A 17,325-nucleotide genomic window follows, 5' to 3' on the forward strand; every position below is an offset into this window, starting at 1 on the left:
AAATTACTCATGTGGACCCTGAGAATTTAGTTTTTATTCCATTCTCCCAGCTTGATTCTGACTGTTCCAGCCAGATTTGGGAAACATGAATCCAGCAGACATTCACTACATGAAATTAATTACCAGACTGTAAATTATGTGTAGTGATGGGATCAAAATTCAGAGGTTGGGAGGGTCTTTATCTAGGTGACCTTGTCCTGAGATGTGGCTACCATTTACTGACTGCAGGGCCTTGAACAAGTCACTTAAACTCATTGAACTATGGCCTTCTCCTCTGTCATGCCTGAGTAATGATGCCTACTTCATTGGGTTATTTTGGGGGATTCAATGCATATAAAGCACTTAGAATGGTACCTGGCACACTCAGCACTGCTCATCTTGCTGGTATTACTATCATTATCAGCATCATGCTGTCCTAAGCACTTTACTTGTCTTTCTCCATAGCTCTGTATTTTGGTCAGTTTCACTATTTTTAGCCCTTCCTCTAGAGGTGACCAAAGTAAAGAGAATCCATCTTTGTAGTAGCCTAACTATTATTCAGGGTAGTGCAAAGCTAACAGAATTCAATGATTGTCTCCAACCCTCACTTGTACCTTGTAACAGCCTTAAAGATACCAATGGGGACAAAAAGTGAATCACTGGAAACTCTTACTCTTTTTCCCAAGGGGTTACTGGCCAAATACAAGCAAACAAAGGGGAGGAAGAGAACAAAGGGCCAGAATAAAGAGAAAAAAAATTAGGATATCTGTGTATTTAGGGGAAATCTAAAAATTGACTTTATTCATTAGCAGTTTCAGATGTATACACATGTATTTTTATGCTACAGTTTTAATTTAAGCCCTGAAATACAGAAGAGTGATGATATTTGGTTTTAAACAAAGAACAACTCCTATTCTCAAAGAATTATGTAATGCTCCCAACACCAAGGACCAAGGATGATGATTAAAGACAACACTGAAATTCACAACCCTACCTGTTCTCAGCATCAGCACTGCACTTTGGGGACATCAATTCAAACGATTTGGTAAACTTCACCACCTGCAGCACAGAAAGACAATAAACCCAAGTCAGTTAAAGCTTTCTCACAGTTTAAAATAAAGCAATAAACATTTTTCATCTTCACAATGATGCTTACAATAATTGGAGATTAAAGAGAGATTTTAAGTGGAGAAATCTTGAGGGACAGGAGAAAATTCTACACTACATTTTGTACTTTTCTTACATGGCATATATTGCTGAACTTTTAATATATTCTTTAAATATGTCTATATTTTTACAACGAGGTGTAAAAATCCTGTGGTAGTCAGGCAAAATGACGTCTCATTTGAATATAATTTTTTTTTTTTTTTTTACTGCTTTTAACAACCCAGTCACCATCCATGGAGAACTTGGCAGAGACAAAACACCCTTCAAAAAGAAGCCCTCCATCAACCCCAGGCTCCTGAAGCTACCTTCCCTGGATTACCATTGTTACCATTCCCGAAGGGTAATGAAGAGGAGGACACGTTCTTCAAAGATCATCCCTAGTGTGAACACGTCCTCCCTTACCTGTCCAGTGAAACCAGCACACACGGTACAAGAGCCTGATCAAGACCCAATACACTGAAAGGAAATTTATTTAACAGAAAATGTAAAGGCAAGTTTTCTTTTATCATTAGCTACTATTGGGTTCTCACTATAAACCAGGCCCTACATCAGAAGCTTCTCTGACTATTTAATTCCCTTATCACAACTCTGTAAAGCAGAGATTTTTGTCCTCAGAGTATAGATGAAAAAATTAACCCATAAATTTTAAGAAACTCGCTCCATTTCACACAACTAAATGGGGCAACCTAGATTAAAGCAAGTCTGCCTGACTCCGTAGTGTCACCTTTTTCAACAACAGTAAAAATACTGAGTGGGAAAGGCACCATTTCTGGACTTTTTGACAAGATATACCACCTGATAGAGAAATGAGTCCCTATACTGAAAGGAGTCAGCTGAATGTCACTGGATGCGTCCAAGGTTGACATTTAGATTTGCTTTCGCCAGATGCAGTCATGCTTCAAAGGCCATTTAAATTAACCACTTATAAGGAATTGATGGGCATTTGAGAAAATGATTTGGAAACTGAGACCAGATTAAATATTAAAATAGCTTTATCAGTGAGGTAATGAACCCAAACTAAGAAAATGCAACATTAGGAAAAGAATAAAAGAAAAGAAAAGCCCATCGCAAAGAAAACTGTGTGTGACTAGCTGAATGCAGGGCAGTGACAATAGCTCAACTAAAAGGAAATACCCTTGACAACTAGAGGACATATTTCATTTCATGTTCTAATGTGAACTAATAAGCATTTACAAAATCACTCCTTGTGGCAAATTTTATTTTCCAGAGATGACCACAGCAGTATCTCCCATCCACATTCTTCTCTACAATATGACCCTGCCACGCTCCTACCAAGTGATAGGGCCTATGTTTCCTCTCCTTGAATCTACATGGGCTTCAGATCACTTCAACAAATAGAATATACAGAAGAGATGCTATGTGCCTTCTGAGGTTGTCATAAAAGGCAATTGCAGCTTCTGCCTCATCTGACAGAATACCTGTGCTTGGAGCCCAGAGAAGTCCAACTACCCTGAGGCTACTGTGCTGAAAAAGAGCCAACCATAAAGAGAAGTCACATGTAGGTGCTCTGGTCAGCAGCTCCAGTCTTTAAGTCATCCCAGCCCAGGTGCCAGACACATAAGCGAGCAAACAAACCTTCAGATGATTCTAGTTCCCAGCCATTTAGTCACCCCTGATCTCCATATTTTTCCAACTATGGCCCCAGATACCCTGGAATGAGGCAAACCATCCTGACTGTTCCCTCTCCAAAGTCCTGATCCACAGGATCTGTGAGCATAATAATGTGGTTGGTTTAAGCCTCTCAATTTTGGGTTTATTTGTTACAGAGCAAAAGTAACTGGAACACTTATCTTAACTGAGGACTTAAACAGAAACCAGTCACTTAGAACACTCAGAAGTCTTGATCCAGCTGCCATATACTTGGGTTTCACAAGGCCAGCAAGCCCCATAGAGACTATTTGCCATCATCAAATAATAAAACCCTCAAACTATACCCTAAATAATTCTTAAAGTTAAAGCAATAATAGGATAATAAGTAGAAGCATATCATTTATGTTTGCAGAATGGGAAATAGTCACAAATTTTAAAAGAGAAAGTCCTATAGCTCTGCTTTGATCTCTCATCGTGATTTCTTCCCATTATTTTGTTAGATGACAGTAGATTCTCCTATTTTTATCGTGTTTTAGGCTGTTGCCATGAACTGAATGTGTTCCCCCCAAATTCAAATGCTGCAACCCTAATCTTCAATGTGATGGTATTTGGAGGTGGGGCCTTTGAGAGGTAATCATGTTGTGAGGATGGTGCCTCATAAGGGGATTAGTGCTTTTATAGGAGACAGACAGCACCTGCTTCTTCTCCTTCTCTGCTCTGCTACATGAAGATATGACGAGAAGATGGCCATCTACAAACGAGGAAGGGTGCCCTCACCAGACACTGGATCTGCCGGTGCCTTAATCTTGGATTTATGAGCCCTCAGAACTGGGAAAAATCCATATTCGTTACTTAAGCCACCCAGTATATGATAATATGCTATAGCAGCTCAAGCTAAGACAATCGTATCCTACCATTTTCCTGTAAATCTGTACAAGGCATTTTGTAAACATTGTGACCAATCCTTTATGCATGTATCGATGCTTACAACATCCCAGCAACGTAGATATTATTATCACATTTTATTACAGGAAAATTAAAGCTTAGAGGGGCTAAGTGGTTTTCCTGGAAACCATACAACCAAAATGTCGCAGACATAGGATCTGAACCATGTCGCTCTAATTCCACAGCTCCTAATTTCCCCACTACTCGCTGCTTTCATAAACATAAAACAGAAAATTATTTGGATATGACTCCTCCAGAGCCTGAATGCTTAAATTATGCCTTTATTTATTTATTCTACAAAAATGTATTATCTCCTATATGCCTGAATCTGAATAAACACAGATGAAAAGTAACCTGAAGTAAAACACTTGGCTTGATATAAAACAAATCAAGTTATCAATAAACTAATAATTGTTTCTACATTTGGAAACCAAGAAAGTCATATCTTGTCATTTCCTGACCTGATAGATGAGATTAAATTCTCCAGTATTACTAAGAATACTTCCCTTAGCTTATTTTTTACTATTGATTAGAATACTTTACAACTCTGAAAGGACAGATGTTAATTTCTGAGAAACTGATAACAATTGGGTTGTAAATGGGGGAGTAAGTCCCCTCTGTGGGGAGTTTAAGGATCACTCTGACATGGCCATAAAAATCACATTCAGAAAGGTAAGTGAAATTAAAGGATATATTACACTCTCAGGACTTGGGGGAGGGGGCACAGCATGCCCAAAGGAACATACAAAGTCACCCAGAACCCAAAGTTTGGTCACTGCAGGCAGTGAGAGAGCAGAGCAAGGACCCATGGGTAAGTGCCTTTGTTGAGGGTCACAGGTAGGGTGATTTGTGGCGGTTGGGAAGCATTCCCCTTGGGTAATTTGAATGTTACTGGGTCTACGTGGAAAGGAGAGAAGAGGTAAAATGGAGGCATCATCATGAGGCTTATAGCTTGAACACACACGTTGAGGATAGGTACCCAGAGATGGGCAATAACCAGGTAGAAGTTCAAAACAAGCAGGGCGAGTGCCAGCACTCATGAAGCCATTGTGGCAACAAAGAACAGCTTGACATTATAAAAATGATTTCTGTCCTACAGTAATGCAAATGAATAATGAATTTTATCCAAGCAGAAATGCAGATGATTTCTGTGCAGTAGAAGAGATAAGCCCATAGTTACAATTTTATTGTCCTGGATGACAGGAATCATTTTTCAAAATCTAACCTAGCAATGTTGTGCCAGCATTCTTTCAGTGCCTGTTTTAGAACGGACTACTACGTTGCTGGCTTCTCTCATTAGTGAGTTAACTACATCTGTGATACATGTTTGTTTTAGATTTGTGCAAGGGTTAGGTTTTTAACTTTTTGAAAACTGTTATTTGACGCAACAGATATATACTGAGTGTCTGCATGTGTCAAGCAGCGGGGATACACATGTTTAATTAAAAAAAAAAAAAAAGAAAGTCCTTGCATGCATGGAGCTTACTTTATTAACAGGGAGCTTAATTTGTCCTGGCTCCTCAAAACTAGTGCTCCTTGGAATAAAAAGTGAAATTTCTGTTTTCCATACCTTAAGAAACAAACCTGGGAAATATCCACAGGTTAAAAGAGAATAAAGATTTTTTGATAATAATAATAATAAAAAAAAAAACCAAAACCTCTGAGGGATAGAAGTTTACAAGAAACGGAATAGAAAATCTTGAAATTTTAAAGCTATAAAACTTATAGATCTAGAATCACAAAGAGAATTGATAAAATAAACAAGTACCTCAATGAAATGTCAGAATGCTTGAACTCTTGAAATGTAAAAGAGGACTTTTTAAAAAACTACCAAAAGGAAGAAGCACTTTTTTCTAAAATGTCAGAAATTTTCATTCTAAGATAAATCACATACTGAAAAGAAAAACAGGGTCAAATATCTTGTTTTATTTGTTTTACTTTCTAAGTTCATGTTTAACAGAGAGAAAGTCAAGAATTATGCAGCTTTCAACTTCAGCACTCCGTATCATGGAGAATACTAGTGGTGTTCCCAAATAGACCTGCGCATGGTGTCCTGATCAAAGTCAGACACTGGAGTCATGAACCTTGGTGTTGACCTTGTGTGTAGTAAAGAAGTAAGCTTATCCAAATAAAGGCCCTTGTCTCCTGGGAGGTAACCTTTAAGCCCTTGGAATGTTCAGCCTTGATAAAAGTTTCCCTGTGTGCCTTGGGCCAGTCAGAGAGTAACAATGTGACTTTGAGTGAGAACTTTGAGACACACCAATAATGTGATTTAGGGTGGGAGCTTTGGGTTATGTGGTGGAGCATGGAGGGCATGGAGACTGAGGGCAGCTATGTGAGTGGCCAAATAGGTTTTGGTGGCCAAGCACCAATAAAGACTCGATGCCAAGGCTTCAGTGACCTTCTCTGCTTGGCAATACTTCATGCATATCATCACACATCACAGCTGGGAGAAGTTAATGCTCTCCATGACTCCATGGAGGGAGAGCAAGTGGAAGCACCACTTTTGGAATCTTTCTGGACTCTGCCCATGCATCTCTCCTTCAGCTGACTTTAATTTGTCTCTTTTCCAATAATAAACCATGTATGTGTATAATAGCTTTCAGTGAGTTCTGTGAGAACTTCTAGCAAATTATTGAGTTTGAGGGTGATCTTGGAAACTCTTGAACTTGTCACTGGTATCAGAAGTGAGAGCAGTATTAGGGCAGCATTAGACTATGTTCTCTAACTTCACACCTTGTATGCTAATCCTTAGGTTCCTATGTCTTTAGAAGAAAAATAAGCATAACACTAATGTTGACTTGTCTTTGGCTAAATATCCAATGTGTATCAAGTACTGGTTGGCACAGAGAGATACAAAAGAAATAGGAAATAAGGTCTCCAATCTTTGAAGAATTAATATTTTAAAGGGGAATTTTTTTTAGCTTAAGGGTCAGAAAAAATTTCTTGATATGTTGATGTGATTTCTTCTACTAAACCAGCAGATTAGAAAATCTATTAATTTTTTCCTTTTATATTGGCTGCTGGGAAGTTCAGAACAAAGCTTTAGGTCAAAGCTGTACCTTTCTGCAGCATAATTTGGTTTTGAGTTGGTTGATTTGATTTGGTTTTCCTTATGACATCTGTTTTCTCTTTCTCCCTTTATATTTGAAATTTTGCCTTTCAGTTTATTATGTATCTGCAATACAAAAAGCACTCAAAGAATTTGTTCACTATGAATTTTTGTGTTTTTGCCAAAGGGTGCCTTAAAATGCTTTTGGAATTAACTGAGTAAAAGTACAAAAAAGGAGATGAACTTACATACTTGAAAAATGTATAAAGTATATAAAATAGCTTTACACATGAAATAACACAAATTTGCTTACGTAAAACCAATTACAGTTGAACAAAGCTACTGTGGGCCATTAAGTTGTATAAAAAAGTATTTTTCAGAGGCATGGAAAGGGACTCTGGAATGGTGGGTAACAGAAATACAACATATAAGGGTCTACAGCTGACAGCAAACAATATAAGAATAAAAGAGCAGCAGGCTTGAGTCCCATCAAGAGCATGATAAATTAAGCAGAGCAATGAAACTTGAGAACAAATCCACTGCTGACTGTAAGCCAGCTAGAATCAAGAAAGTGGCAAAACACTATTCTTGGCTTCATAAGGTGTGTGTATAAAATTAGTCTGGTTCCGAGCCATCGGACTATGAAAGGCTTCAAAAACATTCTTGAATAAATCTAAGGTTGTCACAGAAATCCTAGTCTAAATCATATATTCAGGAACACAGGGGCTGCTGGTGGAATTCCTTTGCAGATTCTCTGTATTTAGGGCAATTCGAGATTATGCTCACAAGCAAATTGACCCTCCAAGTCACCAGAATATTGAGTCCATAAGGCAACATACACATGGGCCTTGGTCCTGGATGAGGACAGCAAGATGAATAGCAAAGAAGTACTACAATTCTAGAGATGTACACTGGTCTGCTTACCTCCCGTTCCTCCAGAGTAGGGATAGGCAAAAACTCTGTGGGCCAAATCTGGCCCACTGTCTGTTTTGATAAATAATGTTTTACTTGAACAGAGCTCACTGATTTAATTAGGTATCTATGGCTGCTTTTTGCAATGACAGCAGAGTTGAGTAATTACAACAGAGACCATATGGACCACAGAGCCTAAAATATTTACTAGCTACCCCTTTATAGATAAAGCTGGCTGACTTCTGATCCAGAGCCATCTCTAAGCCAAGTCAGAGCCATCACGGAACCAAGTCAATTAATTATTTTCTGCTAAACTGTTAATGGCTGATGCTAGATTAATGTATTCATATTCCTATGTAAATTATCTACAGTCAAAATCTCACCTGAAACAACAGTGCGAGGATAGAAATTTTAAGCACCAGGGCAAGTGGTGGGGGGTATAGTTGAGGGTATGCATATGTCCCAGTTGTCATGTCCCACTCTAATTAAGCTGTTATCCTGGGACAATTCTTAAAAGTACCCCCTTTCACTCTCAAAAACATCTTTGTTTGAAAAGCAAAAATCTAGGCAGGTATGAACAATTTCTATTTTTAAAAAGAAGGTATTAAAAATATAATGCAACCACAGCAAAGGAAACCATAAGTAAAACAAAAAAACAACCTACAGAATGGGAGAAAATTTTTGCAAATGAAACCGACAAAGGCTTGATCGCCAGAATATTAAGCAGCTCATACGACTTAATAAGAAACAAACAAAACAACCCAATCCAAAAATGGGCAGAAGACCTAAACAAGCAATTCTCCAAGGAAGACATACAAATGATCAATAGGCACATGAAGAAATGCTCAGTATCACTAATTATCAAAGAAATGCAAATCAAAACTACAATGAGGTATCACCTCACACCAGTCAGAATGGCCATCATTCAAAAATCCACAAATGACAAATGCTGGAGAGGCTGTGGAGAAAAGGGAACCCTCCTACACTGCTGGCGGGAATGCAGTTTGGTGCAGCCACTGTGGAAAACAGTATGGAGATTCCTCAAAAGACTAGGAATAGACTTACCATATGACCCAGGAATCCCACTCCTGGGCATATACCCAGAAGGAACCCTACTTCAGGATGACACCTGCACCCCAATGTTCATAGCAGCACTATTTACAATAGCCAAGACATGGAAACAGCCTAAATGTCCATCAACGGATGACTGGATAAAGAAGATGTGGTATATTTATACAATGGAATACTACTCAGCCATAAAACCTGACAACATAATGCCATTTGCAGCAACATGGATGTTCCTGGAGAATGTCATTCTAAGTGAAGTAACCCAGAAAGAGAAAGAAGAATACCATATGAGATTGCTCATATGTGGAATCTAAAAAAAACAACAACAACAACAACCCCCCCGACACACACACACAAACAAAGCATAAATACAAAACAGAAATAGACTCACAGACATAGAATACAACATAGGATAGAAACTTGTGGTTGCCATGGGGGCAGAGGGTGGGAAGGGATAGACGGGATTTCAAAATTGTAGAATAGATTGACAAGATTATGCTGTATAGCACAGGGAAATATACACAAGATCTTATGGTAGCTCACAGAGAAAAAAATGTGACAATGAATATATACATGTTCATATATGACTGAAAAATTGTGCTCTGCACTGGAATTTGACACATTGTAAAATTATAAATCAATAAAAAGTGTTAAAAAATATAATGCAACCAGGTAGAAAATTATTTATAGTCCAACACCTGGGATAAAAAAATGAAATAGCAAAAACAACTATTTTTGATGCAATTTAATGGGATATGTAGTGTCACCATGGAGATTATGACCAATAAAAAAGAGGTGAAAGCATAAATAGAAAAGAATAAAATTCATGTTTTATTCTTGACTTGGACCAATTTGATGGTTCTGAGTTTCATTAATTTTTAAAAGTGTACTCTCTAAATCCAATTCTGATTTTTTTATTAATGAACATAGATTAAATAAATACACACACTCACATACACTAAGTAAAAAGAAAATATCAGAGAAATATCAGGCATGGTTTACAGGTCAATGAAACTGAACAAATGGTTCCAAGCTCCTGTGGCTGTTCATCAGCTGTGGGCATTACACCCTGGGGACGCAGTACACATGCCACAGTGAAGTAAACAAAACATCCCCAAGCATCTCTGACTGTTCTTTGGAAAAGCTCCATGGACACAAGTCTTTTTGATTTGGATAATTATCAAGCACTAGTTGGTCTGGTTTCTCTCTGTTTTGTTTTGTTCTGTTTTTAATTTTAAAAACAACAGCTATACTCAGAGATATTCCTACTACCAAAAAGAAAATAGAAATGATCTAGCAAGTAATTACCTTTTGTTTTATAAAAAAATTCCTATTTTTCTCATAAGAGGACTACTATATAAGGCAAAAGAATGAATTAAATGATCATCCACTGTCATCCTTCTTGGTAAATTCCTCACTTAAGCTGATGAGTAATCTACTCCAGTCACTTATTTACTCAGTCAACATTTACCAAATGCTTAGTGTACCAGGCACTGCGATAGGCTCTAGAAATTCCAAGGGGTGTAAATCAGATCCTGTCCTTGAATTCACACTTAGTACAGAGGGGGAAACAGGTCACAAAGGTACAATTTCGCCACAATATATGTTCAAAATTCTACAAGCACATAGAGGAGGGTTTGAAGAAGTCTTCATGTGAACTACGTCCTAAAGGGGGAGCAGGCATGCTCTAGGCTGAAAACTGGGGCAAGCTTTCCTGGCTGAGGGACTAAATCAGTCAAAAAACAGAGAGAACACTCAAAATGATTTAATGGAGACTAATTCAATAAAGGGACTAGGTAAAGAAGTATGGGCAAGATTAAAAGAAAACAATAAGGAATGGTGAAGTACTTGAGGACTAGACACTTTGGAAAGTAGTTAACACCTCTATGTCTGAGGGAACATAGGAGAGAGTGAGGGAGAGAAGGAGAGATGCAGGAAGGGAGGGGACAATGTCACTGGTGCCCTGGGGGAGCTGGAGCTGTGGAGAGGGCCTTGGAAGAATCCAGCCACCTCTACAACTGGCAGAGAAAGAACAAAGGGAATAACTACCTCCAATCTCTCTCTCCCCCAGCTCTGAAATCTTCTGCTGATTTCTCTTGTTTGTCAAGCTCAGTGGACAAGAAAGCCCAAGTGGCACCATACACAGCGATTAGCCTTCAAAGACACTGAGCTAAAGAGAGAGAAACCAACAGTAGATGGGGCAGCAGGGTTTGCAGAGAAGTCAGTCCAGAGTTGACAGTGTTGAACTTTACCTGAAATGGTAAAGTGCCCCCAAAATGGTATAATGATAAAGAAACACCCCTACTGCTTTATCTTTCATAACTGGCTAACCTCCAAGGACCATCCTGCCCTGGAACACTTCAAAATCAGACCTGTCTCCATTCTTCCTCATGACCCCGCTAGGATGCACAAATGATGCAGTGACTCCTTTGTCTATATGCTTCTGTAAAACCCCAGGCATCCTTTCTTTTCTTTGAGATGTTCCTTATAAATGAATATTCTTCCTATTGCAATAGCCGGGATGAAATGGTCTCCTTAATTGTCTGGTGCATTCTGTCTTTCACAGGAACGACGTGCAAAGATACAGAGGCCAATACACGCGTAGGCTGAGCATGGGGAGAAGAGGTAGAGGAGGAAGACAGGAACAAAGCGAGGCTGAGGGCCAGAGAGGAAAGCCAAAAGTCAAGTTGGGAATGAGGTGATGGACCTTGAATGTTGGGCAGTTTGAACTTTACTGTGTAGGCAGCAGACAATTACCAAGTGTTTTTGAAGCATGGGAGAGGCAAATGCATGTTTTCGAAAGATAACTAGACGTCATATTAAGAACTGATAGAAAGAAAGGGTGCCCTCTTTTTGAGTAAAGAAATGAGTCAAAAGGAAAATTTCCAGGTGAGAGGTTAGTCAAGTCACTGTAAAAACAGGGGTGGAACAGGTGGGAAGGAAGGGCTAGAAATGATGTTTCAACAGAGAAGCAACAGAACTTAGAGATAACTGAATGTAAATGGTAAGAAACAGATTATTCTGTGGTTTTTAACTTTAGTTACTTATTACATGATGATTCTATTAACTGAAATAGAAATCTCAGAGTTGGTAAAGATTTGGGGCAGGATGTGGTGGAGATGGGCAGTGGGGACAAATGCTCGGAAGCTGGAGATTTTATACACAGATACATATACTTAACACATATAAGTGATTAATGATGAGTTGAGTTAATATATTAACATATAATTATCAATAAAGTGAGTTAATATATATGAATATATCATATGATATATTGAGATGTGATGAATGATGTGAGTATACAGAGATGTATATACATACATTTATGTAACAATGATGGTTGGGACAATCATCAGAATTCTTTTAGATACCTTCCATTTTGCACTCTAGAGAAAGCACTTGGAACAAAAATCAAATAGAATTTAGGCTTCCTGACAGGGAGATGGAAAGTTAAAGAAAGTAAGATGGGGAATGGAAAAGGAAGTGAAGTAGAAAGGAAAGCCTGAAGCAGTTTTTACCACCCACTTTGGATAGTGGCTGTTTCGAAACAATCAGATGATGATCCCCCTCATCTCTTCCTCTCAACTGTTGGATTCAGAAAGATCATCCAGTTCAATGGCTTAATTGTATGTGTATTTATCTAAGAACCAAGAAGTTAAGGAACATATTAGAAAACAAGTGTAGCTTGTGCTTCATGGTTTAGAAAATAAACTCCAGAAAGTAGCCTCATATTGATAAACTCACCCATAAAGTACTTCACGGAGTTCTGAACAACGAAATAGCTGGCAGCCAGCAGGATAATTTGTGAAAGGAGAACACACGTAAACACCAGTGCTGAGACAGTGCCTCAGGACAGAACGTCTACTTGCCTGTTTTCTCGACTTAAGCACAAAAAGAAATAGAGATAATAGTAAGTATATGAGCCAGAAAAGAATAAAAGAAGTGAGAGGAATTGCTTAGACAGGTTCATGGAATGGAATAACATTGAGCAGGGAATATTCAGTTCAAAGGACTAAAGAGTTCCTAATGTTGACAGCAGCTAGTTGTGGAATAATCTTTTCATTATTTCAGTCTAGTGGAAAATGCCATTGACAAAGTCACTTAAAACTGATTGACTGAAACACTAAAGAAAAGCAAAAGAGGGTAAAATATTAACTTTGGCAGGAGAGAGGGCTAAAAAGACATTCCTCATTTCTATTTTTGGCATCCACTGAGTAAACTGATCAGTTTATACCCGACTGCCCAGTTTAAAGACGATGAATGTAGTCTCTAAACACTGAGTTAAAAGCTTGATGAATCAAAGCTTCTACAACTAAATTTCAATATTTTCTCCCTCTTTCCCTTAAATGAAAAGAGGCCATGAAATACTATACATCTGCAATAACCAGCTTTTTAAAATACTCAAATCACACAAAAAAATTAGAAGTTTTTGTTTGCAGCAATCACTCTAATAAAATAGAGGAAAAACAAAAGTTATTTTTGGAGCAAGGAAACTGAGCAGAATTTTTTTCTTGAAATGATACTTTTTTTTTCTGATTGTAAAAAGTAGTGTATGGAATGCCAGTAGATATGGTGCTATAAGTGCATGCTTTGATACTTCTGCTCTCTTCCAGAAACAGAACAAAGGTTGATAAAATACACAGAGAACCAGAAAGACATCTAGATGCTTGAGGGCTGAGAAAAGAGAAGGGGAAGGGAGCAGGGGAGAGACAAAACGTCTCTAAAGGCACAAGCCTTAAGACTTAGACCTACTGTGCTCTAAGGCCAGAAATAGGCAGGCAGCAATGGTTGGGATTTCAGCTTCTACTGCGGTTTGGAAACTAACAGTGTTCCCTTAACACAGGTGACCAAGCTTCACCCCCAGAAACTGAATCAAGCTGCTTCTGGCTTAGTGTAATATTACCACACAGCAGGAGAGCCAGGACACCAATATAAGACCTGGTTCTTGATTAGAGGCCAAGGATCTGTGCAAACTATTAGACAGGGAGGAAAGACTGTAAGAGAGAATGGAAGAAAAGAGTGGCACAAACAACCTCCCATTAAAATGAGCTCCAATCCCAAATTCAAAAACACATAATTAATATTAATACAGACAACTAAACGAACAACCTACAGAACTGGACAAGAAGACCATCATAAATCACTTACGCTGAAGGTTTGAACACCCCTCTATCACAGAATGATAGATGAAGAAAAAAAAAGTTAGGAATATAAATGATTTGAATATCTTGTTCTTGACTATGGGTCTTGAGGGAAAGTTAGGTGGAAAAAAAAAACCTTTGGAAAAGACTTTCCTCCTGAGAAAAAAGAAAAATACGTAAAAAGAAGTTTCCCTTCTTCTTCTGGGACACAGTTAGAGGATGACATGCTGCCTGAAGCTGTGCCAGCCTCCTGGACCATGAGAGTGGAAGCCAGCCAGTGAACGCGGACTACTGAGACACACACAGGAAAATAAACAAAGCCTGGGCTCTTGGTTACATCATCTGCCGCTGCCGCATCCCCAGAACCATCTCCTGCAGCCTTCTTAACACGTGAGATACAAATGTTCTAATTGTTCAAGCCAATTTCCTTTGTAAATTCTGTCACTTGCAGAAATCCCCCAAATTGATCTTTAAATTAAAATTAAAGCAATTTCAATAAAAATCTACAGAGTTTTTAATGCAACTTGATAAGCTGCTCTTAAAATATATATGGAAAAGCAACAGGTCAAGACTAGGCAAGCCAATTTTAAAGAAGAATAACATTGAGAACTTGTCCTATCAAATACAAAGAGGATTATAAAATTATAGCAATTGAGGAAGTGTGATACTGGTGCAGAAATAGAGCAATGGGACAAAATAGTGAGCTCAGAAACAGATCCAGGTATATGTGAGAATTTGATATAACAGAGAAATGGGGGTAAAAATGGTTCTGAGACCATTGGCTATATATACACAGCTTTACACTGTACCCAAAAATAAATGCTACATAGATATAAAAGACCATAAATACCAGACGGATTAAAGAAAATATAAGAGAATGTCATTATAACATGGAGGTAGATGAAGATTTTTTTCAAACAAAACCTGTAAGACACAAATCAAAAAGGAAAACTGATCGATTTGACACATTACAATTAAAATATCCCATGCAACCAAGATACCTATTGGGAGAGACATAGCCCTGACTACACCATCTTTGCGGTGCACAACAAGGCCACAAGGCCCAGCTTGCTCTCTGTCTGGTTCATTTCTCAGGATTGTGCTCACAGTGAGCAATTTGAGTGATAAAGTATCATCTCTCCCCAGACAAACACTAGGTTATATTACCACTCAGTGTAAAAAGGATCTCTTCTCCAAGCACAATGTTCCTCTCTAAGTACATGCCCACTATTCTTTCGCCTTAGTTCTACATTGGAATGCATTCAATACTCAGTACTAGCCTTATTTTATGTCTTCCCCATTGCTTGCTTGGCTCTCATCTTGAAGAAGGGCTTCTTGGAATTATGTTTCCTGTACTCTTCTTTGTATATTTAAAATGTTTATCTGTGACTTACATAATTGAATATGAATTTGGCTGGATTTTAAATTGTAGAGTCATATTTTCTTTCCCTGAGGACAGTATATCACTATGCTCTCTCCTTGCTCTGGAGAGTGCTACCAGGAAGTCTACCACCAGAATGAATTTTCCTCCAATAGGTGACTCAATCTTGTCGAGATGCCCATAGAATTTTTTCATTATCTTTGAAGTCCATTAGTACTGAATGTGTTTCAATGCTAAGCAGTCCACATCAACTTTGCCTGAAAAGTGTTCTTTCAGTCTGTAAATTCAGCTTTGCCTTCACTTCAGTAAAATGTCCTATTCTTATTATTTTGACCTTTTCCTCCCACTTCATTTGTCATTTTCTCTTGAGATACCAGTTATCCCTAGTTTGGACCTCCTTTATTTTGACTCCATTTTTATCATTCTATCTTATCTTTTATACTATAATTTTTTCCATTTCACTTTCAATTTTATTCTCCATGTCCCTGAAAATATCTTATAAGTTCTTTTCTTCTTCTTTGATGTTTCTAATGTAATATTCATGTCTGTATGGTTACATATTTTTCTTATACTTCTTTCCAAGCTCTGCCAACTCAGTTTTCTTATCTTTTTACTGCTAATCATTTATTCCTTGAGTCCTTATATATCTTCTTTGAACATTTTTTTTTCCCTGAGAGATCACACTATCTTTAATTTCATTTCATGGAAAACTGTAAGCAATTTTTCTGGTGCATGTTCTTCATTTAGTTTTTGCTTTCACATTCCCTTCCTCTTTTTCCTTCTAGTATCTTTGCATAAATCCCATGCTGGTGGCTTTTTGTTATGTGCTCATCTTTAAGTGAATAATGGGGGATGGGTGATGTCAGCGCAGTGGGTTAGGGTGACTGCACTTGAATTCTGGTCTGTTGTCTTTGAGTATTCTCTCACCAACACACTCTTCTGGGCAGTGATTCCAGCTCCTGCCTAGTGGAAGCTTCCCTTGTTTTCTGTGAAGTCCCAAGTGACACAGGTATTTCTGTGTGATGAAAGCCTTCCATTCTCTTCAGCTGACCAAGATTAGCAACTGCAAGGTGACTTGCCACTCATACTGTCATGTATCCTGACACACTGACAGCCTTGTCTGCAAGACAGCTTGTCTGAAAGTTTTCTGTTTCTATCCCATGTCTCCCGCCACTGTATGGCAGCAAGGAGGACTGAAGAAACATCCCTGAGTCTGCCCAGGCACCAGCCCTTACTGCTCCAAGCAGGTATGCACAACTAGTTTTGATGAACACTGTTCTCTGCCCAAGATGGCTGAACACAGGCACCTCACTCAGCTTTCTACTTACCCCACCCAATTTTCACTGCACTGGGCAGCTCTCCCCACTTTATGCGGGGCATGGGTGGGGTGATGATTGGGAGCATAGGTTATGAATGTTTCTTCTTTTGTGGATTATAAAGTTTTATTTCTTGCCCTTGGTGTTTTTAAGTTGGTCCTTAACTGCTAAAAGGTAATATAAATCCATTTAGCAAATCCTTTCTCCTGACGCACTGACTTTCAAGTTCACTCTCTTACTAGAAGGTCCAGTACCTGCCCTTTTTTCCCATGAGATGATGAGTTTCTGACTCTGCCTGGGAGGAGAAGATGTAAGGACACATAACTCAAAGGGAGAAAATTTAAACTCCATCAATTTAATAGGTGTGAAAATATGACCTCATTTATGTACCCATATTTTGACAAGAATCACTTCCTTTTATCTTTATTTTTTTCTCCTTTATTGTTCACTTAAAATATATCAAGGATATTTTTCCTATAAATATAGCTACACATCATTATTTTAAAGGATATATGGAATTTCATTATATAAAACTTCTGTTTGATATTTGAGTTATACTTTCACTACTCTAAATACTGAGATAAACATTCTTATGTACTTGTTATGCTCTCTCCTCCATCTCTTTCATTCTGCTAAATTTCAAGAGGAGGAATTGCTAGTGCAAAGGCTATGCCATTTTAAAACTGAAGTATATTTCACCAAACTGATATCCATAAAGGTTACCCCAATTTAAATTCTCATCATCAGTAATGA

At 38.2% G+C, this 17,325-nt stretch overlaps 1 protein-coding gene across 1 annotated transcript in view; it reads right to left on the reverse strand.

Annotated features, from left to right (window-relative positions):
- PDE11A (phosphodiesterase 11A) overlaps positions 1 to 17,325 on the reverse strand; it is a 327,882-nt gene that overhangs the window by 187,168 nt on the left and 123,389 nt on the right. The window contains exon 5 of the mRNA XM_032479754.1: positions 974 to 1,038. Coding sequence (XP_032335645.1) covers positions 974 to 1,038 — 65 coding nt within the window. The remainder of the gene's footprint in view (positions 1 to 973; positions 1,039 to 17,325) is intronic.

This window comes from Camelus ferus, chromosome 5 (genome assembly GCF_009834535.1).
Source record: "Camelus ferus isolate YT-003-E chromosome 5, BCGSAC_Cfer_1.0, whole genome shotgun sequence".
In the NCBI taxonomy this organism is placed as follows: domain Eukaryota; kingdom Metazoa; phylum Chordata; class Mammalia; order Artiodactyla; family Camelidae; genus Camelus; species Camelus ferus.